The sequence below is a fragment of the Phyllopteryx taeniolatus genome, chromosome 13, assembly GCF_024500385.1.
Source record: "Phyllopteryx taeniolatus isolate TA_2022b chromosome 13, UOR_Ptae_1.2, whole genome shotgun sequence".
Classification (NCBI taxonomy): Eukaryota; Metazoa; Chordata; class Actinopteri; order Syngnathiformes; family Syngnathidae; genus Phyllopteryx; species Phyllopteryx taeniolatus.
In genome coordinates this window covers 13,487,003-13,502,058 of record NC_084514.1, presented here as the reverse complement: position 1 = coordinate 13,502,058, position 15,056 = coordinate 13,487,003, and the positions used below count along the sequence as shown (strand labels likewise).

At 40.7% G+C, this 15,056-nt stretch overlaps 2 protein-coding genes across 2 annotated transcripts; one reads left to right on the top strand and one right to left on the bottom strand.

The window, feature by feature from the left end:
• Positions 1-707: 707 nt before the first annotated feature.
• Positions 708-7,876, top strand: tmem50a (transmembrane protein 50A). The gene is made up of 7 exons (XM_061793767.1): positions 708-828; positions 1,348-1,453; positions 3,075-3,187; positions 6,137-6,204; positions 6,846-6,938; positions 7,081-7,141; positions 7,231-7,876. The coding sequence occupies exons 1-7, from the start codon at positions 758-760 to the stop codon at positions 7,274-7,276; spliced, it is 558 nt and encodes a 185-aa protein (XP_061649751.1). The 5' UTR covers positions 708-757; the 3' UTR covers positions 7,277-7,876.
• Positions 7,735-14,042, bottom strand: rhd (Rh blood group, D antigen). The gene is given in 11 exon segments (XM_061793764.1): positions 7,735-7,962; positions 8,048-8,121; positions 8,301-8,329; positions 8,331-8,378; positions 8,457-8,584; positions 8,652-8,789; positions 8,863-9,026; positions 11,030-11,174; positions 11,295-11,445; positions 11,536-11,722; positions 13,818-14,042. Coding segments are annotated over 11 exon segments (1,236 nt in total). The 5' UTR covers positions 13,963-14,042; the 3' UTR covers positions 7,735-7,935.
• Between the last annotated feature and the right edge of the window lie 1,014 nt (positions 14,043-15,056).

Sequence of the window (15,056 nt, the reverse complement as noted above, 5' to 3'; positions counted from 1 at the left end):
CTTCATGTGTTTTTTAGCAAACTCCATGTGGGCTTTCATGTGTCTTGCATTGAGGAGAGGCTTCCGTCGGGCCACTCTGCCATAAAGCCCCGACTGGTGGAGGGCTGCGGTGATGGTTGACTTTCTAGAACTTCCTCCCATCTCCCGACTGCACCTCTGGAGATCAGCCACAGTGATCTTTGGGTTCTTCTTTACCTCTCTCACCAAGGCTCTTCTCCCCCGATGGCTCAGTTTGACCGGACGGCCAGCTCTAGGAAGGGTTCTGATCGTCCCAAACGTCTTCCATTTAAGGATTATGGAGGCTACTGTGCTCTTAGGAACCTTAAGCGCAGCAAACACAGCTGGACTCCAATGAAGGTGTAGAACCATCTCAAGGATGATCAGAAGAAATCGACAGCACCCGAGTTAAATATATGAGTGTCACAGCAAGGGGTCTTAATACTTATGGCTGTGTTATATTTCAGTTTTTCTTTTTTAATAAATCTGCAAAAATTTCCACAATTCCATTTTTGGAATTGTTGAAATATGGGGTGATGTGTGTACATTAATGAGGGAAAAACTTAAATGATTTTTGCAAATGGCTGCAATATAACAGATTGAAGAATTTGAGGCGGTCTGAATACTTTCCGTACCCAATGTGTGTGAGAGAGAGAGAGAGAGAGGGAGAATTTATTGTAAAATATTAATATTGTGCGTCAAAGCAGCAAATTGCATTTTGTCCCACAGCCTTTGAAGGCACCAATATCAAGAGCTGCGCATGCGCTTGACCGAGCTCGGAAGCAAAGTAGGGCTGATCCAAGGGTCCACATCAAAAATCGAAAATAAGAGGTACTTACTCATTTGAAAAGGACTTTACAGTGTGTAAACATGACGGTTGTGTCAGTTTTCCCTTCACGCCGTCACTGTCGTATGGGTTTTGCGATTGTTTTTAGCGGCGTCTTGGCGAGAAGGCGCCTTTGAGGAAATGTTTGCTAGTATCAAAGCGACGAACAAAAGAACCCTACGACACAGTCGTGTTTATCTCCACTGTCTCGCGGACTATTTTCATCACGTCGGTTTTAGTAGTACGTCTCGATGATTTGTTATCAAATGAATGTTGGAGAGTTGTTTTACAATTCGGGATCACGCAGTTGTTTGTCCTTTTATGTGTAGCCAAAGAGATGAGCATCATCCCCATGTAGCAGTTGCGTACTAAGGTTGCTTTGCTTTGTTTTGTTTGTTTAGTTAACGTATTGGTCCACACCCATAATTCTACATGCTAAAGAGTAATAGGGTTTACATTATGGGTTTTTCTACGAAGTGTTTGGTTATTAAATTACTCTTGTGACTTGTACCTTCCTTCCCCAGAGCCATGTCAGGATTTCTGGACGGGATTCGGTGCGGAGACTGTGAGTGCAATGTGGACTGGAGTGAAAGAAGAAACGCCATCGCATCGATAGCCGCTGGAGTTTTGGTATTTCTTTTTATTTATTTTTTTCATTTTAACTGTTCATATCACTGTGCACTTTCCAACCACAACAGTCTTGACCTCAAATCTATTCTGCTGACACAGGCAGATAGGTATTCGTGAAGCAATATGTTTACTGATGTGAGTGTTGTTTGCATTGCTTCATTATACTGACCATGAATTCTAGCCCTTTCATGCATGAATTATGACAACCTAGGTCAGGATCCTCCTGCCCCAAGTGTTTTTGATTACTCTTTATGGCTGGTTCAGACTACAAGACAAATTTAGTCTCTCACCTTGTGATTCTTGTCATCGCAGAGGCACATGACCACATCTGTAGCCATTCCCAATCCAGTGATGGCGCCATGTCCAGTTGAACCCTGATACACTTTGAATCTGTACATATAACCAGAGCGAAATGCACTCACCCACACTTGCGTGTATATATATATATATATATATATATATATATATATACAGTGGGTACGAAAAGTACTCAGATCCCCTTAAAATTTCACTTTGTTATATTGCAGCCATTTGCTAAAATAATTTAAGTTCATTTTTTTCCTCATTAATGTACACACAGCACCCCATATTGACAGAAAAAAATTGAATTGTTGAAATATCTGCAGATTTGTTAAAAAAGAAAAACTGAAATATCACAGTCATAAGTATTCAGACCCTTTGTTCTGTATTTAGGAGAAGCACCCTTTTGAGCTAATACAGCCATGAGAATTTGGGAATGATGCAACATGCTTTTCACACCTGGATTTGGAGAGCCTCTACCATTCCTCCTTGAAGATCCTCACCAGTTCTGTCAGGTTGGATGATGAATGTTGTTGGATAGCCATTTTCAGGTCTCTCCAGAGATGCTCCATTGGGTTTAAGTCAGGGCTCTGGCTGGGCCATTCCAAAACAGTCACGGAGTTGTTCTGAAGCCACTCCTTTGTTATTTTAGCTGTGTGCTTAGGGTCATTGTCTTGTTGGAAGGTGAACCTTCGGGCCAGTCTGAGGTACTGAGCACTCTGGAGAAGGCTTTTGTCCAGGATATCCTTGTACTTGGCCGCATTCATCTTCCCTTCGATTGCAACCAGTCTTCCTGTCCCTGCAGCTGAAAAACACCCCCACAGCATGAGGCTGCCACCACCATGCTTCATTCACTGTTGGGACTGTATTGGACAGGTGATGAGCAGTGCCTGCTTTTCGCCACACACACCGCTTAGAATTAAGGCCAAAAAGTTCTACCTTGGTCTCATCAGACCAGAGAATCTTATTTCTCACCATCTTGGAGTCCTTCAGGTGTTTTTTAGCATACTCCATGTGGGCTTTCATGTGTCTTGCACTGAGGAGAGGCTTCCGTCAGGCCACTCTGCCATAAAGCCACCCAACTGGTGAAGTGCTGCAGTGATGGTTGACTTTCTAGAACTTTCTCCCAACTGCATCTTTGGAGCTCAGCCACTGTGATCTTTGGATTCTTCTTTATCTCTATCACCAAGACTCTTCTCACCCGATTACTCAGTTTGGCCGGAGTGTGTCTGTCTGTGTGTGTGTCTGTGTGTGTGCGCACGTGCGGATGTGGTTGGATGGCATGTCTTGTGATGCCTTTGTTTCAATATTGTCATTGCAGTTTTTCACCGGTTGGTGGATCATCATAGATGCAGCGGTGAAGTATCCGGATCAGGGAGAGTTTCCCCATGCTTATCACACATGTGGAGTCATCGCGACAGTGGCTTTTCTCATGTAAGACTAAATTTACAAACACTTTCTAGCTCATCAGATATATTTTGTATTATTTTGTCTGTTATTAAGCTTGGTAAAAATGGTTGAATGAAAATCCTGCATGCCAAACGAGCAGTTGGTAGCGTAACTGTAAATATGATCATCAGTCATCTAAAATATGGGGATAAAGGCTCTACGTGTCAACGCATAATCAATAATAATCAACAATAACTGCCCGATTTTGAGTCACTGATATAATTTGGGATAGTGATGCATCGCTTCAAACCTCATTGCAGTTGCTGCTATAAATTATTTGCCTTTATGTGTAACTGACCCTCTTGTAGTGTAACAATAATTTGTGACCAGAAACATTTTTTCAATTGTTTGATCCTCTGTTACGTCTCAAATTGTCTTCATGTACGTGAGCCAAATCTTTTCAAGGCCTTCTGCGAATATGGTGGTATTGTGAGCCTAAAGTTACAATACATGTCCCGGAAAACTGCATAAGGTTTGGCTATGTCTTGTATTTATTAAGCAGTGAGGGAATTTTTAACCAAAAATGTTTTACCCATTTTATTTGCTGCTGAGAACCTGGATAAACTACCCCCCACCCTCGAACAGCTATGAGTGCTAATTGTTAACTGGTTATTTGTGACAGTTTATTTGTATCACCTTTAAATTTGAGTAAATTGTACTCATCAAGAGTAGTTTGCACAGTATGTATTGTGTGTATTCCCTAGTACATGCCAACTGGTTGTCCTCCTTGGTGTAATGCCATCTAAACTCTGCAGCTCATACTGTTGTAGCAGTACAGTAAATGTACACTTTGCTGGTATATTAAACTCGTTATTTTGAACAGCATAATTTAGACAAATCTTCCCTTGTCTTATATGTATACACAAATGGACTCTATGGACTTGCAGGCAGGAGAGATGTTAGACTTAAAGGAGTTTTGGTAGGCATTTAGTGTCATGCTCAAGGGCATGTGACAGTACAACAAGCTCTCCTAGCCATGACAACTCCCAATTTCTGAACTTAAAACATCATCTCTCGATGAAATTTCAAGCTATTTAACAATCAATATTACTTACTGAAGTATTCAGACATGGCTCTCATAGGGTTCTTGCACAGTAGGTGGACTAGCGCCACATAGAATGTCAAGTCATGTGATATTCCATGGAGCATACATTTCCTTCTTACTGGTCAGCTGGTATACTGCCACCATGTCCACCTTCCCCAGAGCTGCCAACCCATAAAAATTCACTTTCAGAACAATTTGCCAATGAAGTTGGGACGTTGTGTTAAATAAAAACAGAATACAATGATGTGCAAATCATGTTCAACCTATATTTAATTGAATACACTACAAAGACAAGATATGTAATGTTCAAACTGATAAACCTGATTGTTTTTAGCAAATAATCATTAACTTAGAATTTTATGGCTGCAACACGTTCCAAAAAAGCTGGGACAGGTGGCAAAAAAGACGGAGGAAGTTGAGGAATGCTCATCAAACACCTGTTTGGAACATCCCATAGGTGAATAGGCTAATTGGGAACAGGTGGGTGCCATGATTGGGTATAAAAGGAGCTTCCCAGAATTGCTCAGTCATTCACAAGCAAAGATGGGGCGAGGTTCACCTCTTTGTGAACAAGTGCGTGAGAAAATAGTCGAACAGTTTAAGGACAATGTTCCTCAACGTACAATTGCAAGGAATTTAGGGATTTCATCATCTACGTTCCATAATTTAATCAAAAGGTTCAGAGAATCTGGAGAAATCACTGCATGTAAGCGGCAAGGCCGAAAAGCAACATTGAATGCCCGTGACCTTCGATCCCTCAGGCGGCACTGCATCAAAAACCGACATCAATGCGTAAAGGATATCACCACATGGGCTCAGGAACACTTCAGAAAACCAATGTCAGTAAATACAGTTTGGCGCTACATCCTTAAGTGTAACTTGAAACTCTACTTTGCAAAGCAAAAGCCATTTATCAACAACACCCAGAAACGTCGCCGGCTTCTCTGGGCCCGAGCTCATCTAAAATGGACTGTTGCAAAGTAGAAAAGTGTTCTGTGTTCCGACGAGTCCGCATTTCAAATAGTTTTTGGAAATTGTGGACGTCGTGTCCTCCGGGCCAAAGAGGAAAAGAACTATCTGGACCGTTATGCACGCAAAGTTCAAAAGACAGCATCTGTGAGGGTATGGGGCTGTGTTAGTGCCAATGGCATGGGTAACTTACACATCTGTGTAATGCTGAAAGGTACATACAGGTTTTGGAGAAACATGCTGCCATCCAAGCAACATCTTTTTCATGGACGCCCCTGCTTATTTCAGCAAGACAATGCCAAACCACATTCTGCACGTGTTACAACAGCGTGGCTTTGTAGTAAAAGAGTGTGGGTACGAGACTGGCCTGCCTGCAGGTACTAGACTAGACTGGCCTGCCTGCAGTCCAGACCTGTCTCCCTTTGAAAATGTGTGGCGCATTATGAAGCGTAAAATACGACAAGGGAGAACCCGGACTGTTGAACAGCTGAAGCTTTACATCTAGCAAGAATGGGAAAGAATTCCACCTACGAAGCTTCAACAATTGGTGTCCTCAGTTCCCAAACGTTTATTGAATGTTGTTCAAAGAAAAGGTGATGGAACACAGTGGTAAACATGACCATGTCCCAGCTTTTTTGGAATGTGTTGCAGCCATAAAATTCCAAGTTAATGATTATCTGCTAAAAACAATAATGCTTATCAGTTTGAACATTAAATAACTTGTATTTGTAGTGTATTCAATTAAATATAGGTTAAACATTATTTGCAAATCATTGTATTCTGTTTTTATTTGTTTAACACAAGGTGCCAACTTCATTGGAATTGGGGTTTCATATCCCAATTAAAATACATACATTTGTTCAGAAAATCCATAACATTGTTATATTTGCTAACACTGTGTCTAAATTTGATGTGTTTAGGATAAATGCTGTGTCAAATGGCCAAGTGAGAGGCGACAGCTACAGTGAAGGCTGCATTGGACAGACTGGTATGTACATGGACATGAGCTACTAAACATTGAGCAGAAACTTCATTGGGTATACCTGCACGGTCAAAGACATGTAGTACAAGAGCGTTATCAAAATACAAGAATGATATCGCTTGGTAGATGAATTTCTATTTTTCTTACCTTGTTTAGGTGGATGAGGGTGACGAAACATTAGTTTCTCAGTTAGGGGTGCACCGTATAAACATTCTACTCTGTAGATGGTTTCGATTTGGACCGATCAATCACGATAATGCTTGCTGAGTCATATTTCCCTCAGTGTAAAAATGGCAATGCATCATGCACTGCACCAGCTCACTTGGTTACCTTGTTTTTTTTGGATGAGGGGGACATACTGAAAAAAATACTGCAAAACAAAAACACTGGGAGCATACTGACCTATTTAAAAAGGAAAAGGAGCAATTTGTGGATCACAAAGTTCAGCTAATTGGTTTTACGTACTCTGTCCATTTGGACCATAGCCAATAACATTTGTCTACTTCAACCCCAAGGGAAAATGAAAACGTTTCCATAATGTAAATGTCGTACACAGCAACGTGGCAGTTGATTTTATGGCAATCGTCATGTACAACTTACAAGCAACAGTCAACCAGAAGCCCACCCGTTGTTATCTCACTTTGCAGGCGCTCGTGTGTGGCTCTTCATTGGCTTCATGATGGCATTTGGATCCCTCATTGCCTCCATGTGGATCCTGTTCGGAGGTTTTGTAGTTCCTCGTAAGTAACAGTCTAGTTTTGGTGTGATACAGTCATTTGCAATTTTTCAACAACAAAGTCGTTTGCAGTGTAGTATGTTAATGCATTTCCCTGTAAATGTATATAAATAAGTTGACCTTTGAGTTGGTGTTTGTTTTTCCAGAGAAGCATGTTGTGTACCCTGGTATTGCCATTTTCTTCCAGAATGCATTCATTTTCTTCGGGTAAGTGAGCAGACCGAAGCGACCCTTTATTCTTCAGGTCCTTGTATTTTGCAAAATAACTGACATCGCCCTCCTGTATTTGTATTCAGGGCCCTGGTGTTCAAGTTTGGACGTACAGAAGATCTGTGGCAATAACTGACTCCCCGTGTGTCTGTCCATCATTGTTAAAACGTTGCTTTCTTTGTTGTATCAGACACTACGTTCCAGGCTTCAGTCGTTATTCATCACTTTATATGTTGCCTTTTTAGCGTTCAGGATTGACATATTTAATTTGTATTTTTGTTACCGTTTTAAAAGGCTATATCATAACTAAGCACAAACTAACAGCGCATTTTTAAATCTGTCTCTGCCCCCTTGCAGCTCTGTTGTTTAAGATGGTATAAAACGTGTATATAACATGTATATCGGGAACTCTAGGTCTGTGGGTATACTTGTGCTGTCCCATCATTAGATGTAACCTGTCAGCTGAGTGAAAAGAACACATTTCGTGATGATGTATGAAAAAAGTGAGGGGATTACCATGAAAATACATGCTGATGAATCTCGCCATGTGAGATTGTATTGCTCTAAAATGACATCAAGTGAGCTCTGAATCCTGTCATGCAGATTTATTGTAAAATGATCATAGCTCAATCGTCTGGTAGATTTACTTACTATGTGTTCATTGCTCACGTTTGTACAATGGGGCCAGTCTTTGGCTACCATGGCATAATTAAACAATCATCATAAGCAGGATGCATGTTTTTCCATTTGTCTTTTGTAAATGTCATGTACGCTTCCAGGCACTCCTCAGATTACTTGCGAACTGCAAGATGTTCAAACTGCAAAACATCATTTTGAGGTTATATCATACATATGGAAAAATACCTTTCTTAAGAACCTTGTTTTTTTTGATGATATTCTTACCTTCCAGAAAGCTTGATCATCAAAACATTTTTTATCTTGGGGAGGTCTCCAGATAGCCCACTTAAGTAGTACCCCTTTAAACATATCCAGAGGGAGACAACTTTGAAGTGACATAGCAGATGTCGTTTTGGATTTCCTGTTTGAATATTCTCATTTTGGCTTTTGGATCATGTGTTGCATTCTTGCAGAATGTTATCAAACAGGTTCACTTAAGGAAATAAAAAAGGAAATACAGTAAATGCTATAATTGTACCTGTTATGATACCCATGGTCAGGCTTAGTTATCGTGATGAAGAGAACACAAATGTGAAATACGGCAAACCGGATTGCCCTGCAAATGAAAGACTACTTAAGAGAGTGGCATGCTTTGTGAGTGTCAAAATGTGCCATTGTGACAAAACATTCTTACGTTGTGTGATCATCACAGTGTTGAATCTGCAGGAGGAGGTGTGTCAGCCACCCCAGTAGACCAGGGAGTCCATGTGTGCTCAGAACACTACAGGTGTCATGGCACTCAAAGGCAAACAGCATGTGGTTCTGGTTGGTAATAAGATATGGTATAGATAGATTGATGATAAAATGATGTTAATGCATTGAGCACCACCTTGAGGTACTGGAATCCAATGGTTGACACAGCCGCCGCAGTCAGTCCAATTGTCATGGCCTCCCACGGGTAACGTATCCCTGACATGGAAGCCCCGACAGCAACACCGCCAGCAAGTATGCATGACTGAAAATTGGCCTAATAGGAGAGGGACAACGTAAGCAAAATGCCCCTGTGAAACTAATCGGTCCAAACAAGCACTTGAACATACTGGATTGACTTTTCCCTTTGGGCTGGAAAGCGCGCACACAGCAAAAGATACTACAGCACTGACAGCCAGGGCCAGGTAGGTGCTGCACACTGCCCCCAACCTCCTCTCAGGAAATTGATGGTCCGTGAGGATAGAATTAAAACTTGGCCAAAGCAACACAGCACCTATAGAAGCAGAATGCCATTTAGACTATTAGGGTTGTGAGCAAAGGGGAGAAAAGTGATAACTCCTCTGACACGTGTGGGTGTGAGCAATATAGAATTTTTTTATTTTTTTTGGAAACATCTACATTTAACCTGCACATTACTAGTAGGGTTCCAAAAGAGTGGAAAATTTCAGGAACTTTTCAAGCAACATATCACCTATGTTTCTTGTGTCCTTTGAACGTGATATTTCAAGGTCGCACTCATTACTAATTACTGGCAGATACAGTCCTGCTCACCATTACTGGTACCCCCTTCATTTTTTGCATAACCTGTATAATCAGAAATAAATCGAATTGTACCAAACTTACATCATAAGGGTCTTTTAATTGGAGGTCCAAAGTAATTTAACAAAGACATTTTTTTTTTTTTTTACTTAGATATTGTAATTTCAAAGAAAACAGCATGTGCAGCAATATTGGCACTCCTCGATATTGGGTTGCACACCCTTTGGCAGCGATGACAGCCTCCAAACATTTCTTGTATCAATCTATAAGATTTTGGCACTTCTCGTGGTTTTTTCTCCCACTCTTTCTTTGCAATTTGTTGAAGCTCTTGAACATTTGGAGTGTTCTTTTAACCAATGGCAGATTTCAACTCCCCCCAAACATTTTCAATGTGATTGAGACAGGACTCATCTCTGGCCATTTTCAAAAAGTGCATTTTTTCCTCCGGTTTCCTCCCACATCCCCAAAACATGCATGGTAGGTTGATTGAAGACTAAATTGCCCGTAGGTGTGAATGTGAGTGAAAATGGTTGTTTATATATGCCCTGCGATTGGCTGGCGACCAGTGCACGGTGTACCCCGCCTCTTGCCCAGAGTCAGAGGAGATAGGCTCCAGCGGTATGGAAAATGAATGGATAGAGATATTTTTCCCGTTCCCCAACCTGAAATAAAAGCACACCCACTGAATACTTTCAGGTCTTCCTCCTGGACCTCATCAATGCCCTGCAACATCCTATCCACTTCCTCCAAATCTACTTTGTCATGTATGGTCATACGTTTGGTTAACTGGCTGATTTACTTTGACTCTAGTTCAATTTTGCTACAGTATACTACAAACCCCAATTCCAATGAAGTTGGGATGTTGTGTAAAACGGAAATAAAAGCAGAATACAATGTTTTTGCAAATCCGTTTCAACCTATATTCTATTGAATATGGCTTCTTAGTAAAAGAGTAGCTGCTAGCACTAGACTGGCCTGCCAGCCGTCCAGACCAGTCTCCCACTGAAAATGCGTGGCACATGATGCGGTGCAAAATACGACAGCAGAGACACCGGACTGTTGACCAAATGAAGTACATCATAACGATTTTCACCTACAAAGCTTCAACAATTAGTGTCCTCAGTTCCCAAACGCTTATTGAGTGTTGTTAAAAGGAAAGGTGATGGAACACAGTGGTAAACATGCCCTGGTCCCAGCTTTGTTTTGGAATGTGTTGCAGGCATCAAATTCAAAATGAGTGAATATTTGCACACAAAAAAGTTTATTGTAGTGTATTCAAGGGACTATGTTAAAAAGGATTTGCAAATCATTGTATTATCCTTTTATTAACATTTTACACGTCCCAACTTCATTGGAATTGTGGTTTGTAGGTAAAGCATATTTACCCAGTAATGTAATAAAAATGTACTTATATGTGTAAATTGTTGTTACATTAAACAAGATTATGCTGCAAGATGTTAAGAAAGTTTACATCTGTTTTATATAACCTGCAATTTTTCAAATGTTATGTCAATTCTTGTAAATTCTTTTCAGATTGCTGGAAAGTTGGATTCAGTGGCATGCAATTGAGTGCCTTGCTTAAAGGTCAACAGGCCCTTCAGTCAGAATTTGAAGTCTTAACCATGGATGACCATGACAGCCTGGTCTATGTCTGCATGAATACATGCTTACACTGGGTTTGTACTTAAAATGGCATTCGAATCCTGAATTGTAAGTCCCACATGTCCAGCTACACACCTAACATGGAGAACAATCCTGTTTTGCAGTCAAGTTTCTCCTTCTCGAATCCCTCTGATTCTTTCCGATAGAGAATCCACGTCACCATGAGACCAAAGAAAGCTCCAAAGATGTGAAGCACCATGATGCAGTCCAAAGGCTGGATCTACAATCAACAAATGGGTTGTGAATGAATTACAAAAAGAGTGGCTTATTCTATGACAACTTACTACGGTGCAATTTTGCAAGGTCTTAATATGAGGTGAGTGAAACAAAACTTGCTTACCATGAGCAGAGTCAGCAGGAGCCACTCATTCAGGACAAAGCCAAATACCTCCAGCAGGGCCATGAGAATGAGGTGGATAGGATTTGTTTTGCCTTGCACAGCCCCGATTGAGATCAGAACAGAGGCCGTGCACATCTCAGCAACCACCAAGCTAAGTTCAAATTCCCATTAAATGATGTTTCTGATTTTTCCAAGCAGCACATATGTGTGAGAGAATCCGAATTTGAATGTGATACAGTACCTTCTCAGGTCAATCTTAATCGTCCGTCTGTAATACCAGGACTCTATGCCATTGAGTATGAGTCCCCACTGGATGGCTATGACAGCTACAAGAAGGTTGAACCCTGAGCCACTGAAACCATAGCGCACTAAAAAAGTGCTCAAGAAGCCAAAACCCCAAAAGACAATCACGTTCAAATCCTGGAACACTGCCAACGAGAAGAGATACTATTTTTAATATTGGCCGCCACTGCAACGCAGCCAGCACATATGTACTATATCTTGTGATGAGACGGACCCGCATCCCGTCACCCCCACCCAGACCAACCAGCTCCCTAAAGGATGCGTTGCGCATTAAAAATCAGCGGTGTAAAGGCAAGGCGGGCCAGGGAACATGCTGGAGTGCAGGAACACCTGGCAAAGTGTCCTTAGTAGCACGACACTGTTCTCCCTCCGCCGATGGCTGTATGACGCATTAAAACTGGGGCACTGGCCGGGCAGAGAACGGGGCGACTGATATGCCAGGACCCGGCCAAGCTTCCGCCTCGTCATGCCTCGTGCCAGCCCCTCAGGGGACCCTGAATGAGATGTGCGAGTATGCGCAGTGTGAGTAATAAAAATGTGTGTGTGAAGTGAGAGGCTAGACTCCTGTGGGTCTGGCCCGGCCCAACCAGAGAAAAGGGGCGCATCTTATCTTATCTTTCCAGTTTAACAATTGTTTTTTTCGCGTTTGCTGAAATTACAAGTATCGGTTGAGCAGGTTTATTTGGGAGATCTATATGTTTCAAATCACCCAATAGACAAAGATTTGAAGAAATCCTATACAGGTAGTTTCTGTGTCACTAGTGACCAGAAGCGCTGTACAGATGTACAAAGCTAAAAAGCGGTAGTGTCTGGAGTATTTTTTAGTACAATCAGTACATATGTTTGATTTTGCATACTTTATTGCGTAATGTGTGATCTATAGAGTACTTTGAAGTGGATTAGCTGTAAATTACTGTTTTTTTTTTGTCATTGAGAATGTATTTCTGCACATTGCCAATATCGATTGTCACGAGACACTGAGAAGTCTTTTTCCCATTTTGTGATTGATAAATTAGTACTAAAGATTAGTTTGTACATTTTTGAAAGGAGTTGTTTGTTTTGTGGGAGTAGTTCCACCTTTTTCTTAACAAAACAGTTGGTTCTAAAGTATTTGCGTGTGTTGGGAATCTTTACTTCATAACACGGAAGGAAGTTACCACCTCTAATTTTACATTCTTGGAATAAGTTTTCACATGACATAAATACATTATTTTTGAATAAATGATGTAGGCGGTCAATTCCACTTTGTTCGCATGTGATGCAGTGAAGGGGTACTTTGTTAATCTCAAAATCGGGAATTGAAATGAAATGGTGCTGACTGAGATTGTGTGGTTTCTAGACTTTTCCACCAAGCTGATAAAGTGTCTGCAATAATGGGGATTCTTGAAAAAAATGGGTTTGATTTGAGACTTGTTCTGATAAATGGGAGGTCTGAAAGTTTGGTGCTATTGCACTGTTCTATCTAGTTACAGCCAATGTTTAGACGTAAGCATTCAATGAGGTATTGGATTTGGCGAGCTAAGTAACAGTGTTTGAAGTTTTACTTTTCTGAAGGGTGGATAGGCCTATTTTTCTCATTTTAAGAGTACAAATTTAAAATGGCAAAAGTCCAGCATTTGGAACGTGGGTTTGGATGGGATCATTGAAAATAAATAGTTCATTTGAGGGAACATTTCATTTTGACCGTAGCTATACGCCCAAGAACTGAGATAGGTAAGCTGTTCCAACGTTTTAAGTCATCACAAATGTTTACCAGTCGAGGTATGTGATTTAGATAAACTCTTAAACTCTTTGCTGAGAGACATTAACATTAAACTCGAGAGCTATTGACAAATACACATGCATTGATATGGAATGAAGGATTTAAAAATATATTTTCCCAGTAACAAGGCTCCATTGTATAAATGTTTGCTTTCCTGACGGGGCCCTTAAACCCGATTACATGTTAAAATAATAAAGCCTGAACCTGTAGTTCAGAACATATCAGAAATGCCCTTTTACAAGAAAACAAGCAAACATTTAGGCAGTTTCACTTCATTATTTGCAACACCATGACAGCCTCTACCTCATATGGATTGCATCATTTTGTAGTGTTTGTTTGCATGAGTGAGCAACACCAAATAAACCATAAACCATGTACATTTCCATCTGTTTCCTCGTATATCACATGAAAATATTGCAATATTTCTGAAGACGTTACTCACACTCTAGATGACTTACCTGGGTAAATATTGCTGAATGTGTTCCCATTCACATTGGTTTCAATCTCAACGTAAAAGTAATACACAACAATAAAGCCTATCTGCAAGGAAAGCAACAAAGGAGCCAAACGAGAGCGCAAACTTGGGGCATACTTAGGCGCCATAGTAGATTACTTTGCTCCAGCAGACGCATGTTTCACTCTGATGATATGAAACGGGGCTTTTTGTTATCATCTGCTACATCTGCTGCATCTGCTGCTCAACAGAGAAAGAGAAAGGAAGAAGTCTATTTGACCATTTGAAATGTGAAAAAACACTGAAATTTGAATCCTCTCTTAAAAACAAACAAAAAACAATTGATGCGATTTACCATACATGTTGGATAAAGTAGTACATTTCCCTAGAATTGTTGGTGTCTGGGGAAAAAAAGAACATGAACATATGAATATAAAACTGATAATGAGACGAGACATTTTGAAATCTAAGTAGCGGACATTTTCAGCAACAATACATGTCAACGGTTCACATTACCCAGCATTTATTGACTTTAATGACACTCTGACAGTGTCGCATGTACAGACTGTGTAAAACAACCAACCCAAGAGCAACATTAACACTCAGTTGTCAAATATAATGCATACCAGTACATCAAATAACAGTGTGCCCTATCTTATAGGCTGATATATTTTTTTTCAGGGCCGATTATTAATAGTCAAGGAAGCCGATCACCAATATTTGGAGCGGATATTTATTTTGCAGTAAAAGGGAAAATGTTGGTGTCAAAATTTTGAATAATACAAACTCCAATACCTAACTCTGTTCAAATGCCTTTAAGCATATGTTTATTAGACAGCTTTTCAGATTTGCAACATGTTAAAGTTGTTTTTTATTTATCTTCGACATAGACGTCTATCTTTTTAAATGTTAACTAAAACTGCAGGGGTCTCCCAGACAGAGCAAGCATTTCTTAAAGTTAAGAGAAAAATTAAAAATCAAATACCTAAAGTTTTCTAAGCTAAAGTTTTCCAAAATGTCCATCCATCCATCCATCCATCCATCCATCCACCCATTTTCTACCGCTTATCCGAGGTCAGGTCGCGGGGGCAGTGGCTTTAGCAGGGACGCCCAGACTTCCCTCTCCCCAGCCACTTCATCCAGCACTTCCGGGGGGATCCCGAGGCGTTCCCAGGCCAGCCGGAAGAGGTAGTTTTAAATTGATCATGATCGGATTTTATAAAAATGCCGATGTCAATATGCG

Excerpts from the sequence above, each read along its gene's own strand:
- tmem50a (XM_061793767.1), top strand. The coding sequence starts at position 758 with ATGCGCTTGACCGAGCTCGGAAGCAAAGTAGGGCTGATCCAAGGGTCC. Across the intron at positions 1,454-3,074 it reads CGATAGCCGCTGGAGTTTTG|TTTTTCACCGGTTGGTGGAT; the intron begins GTATTTCTTTTT and ends TTGTCATTGCAG. Across the intron at positions 6,205-6,845 it reads AGGCTGCATTGGACAGACTG|GCGCTCGTGTGTGGCTCTTC; the intron begins GTATGTACATGG and ends CTCACTTTGCAG.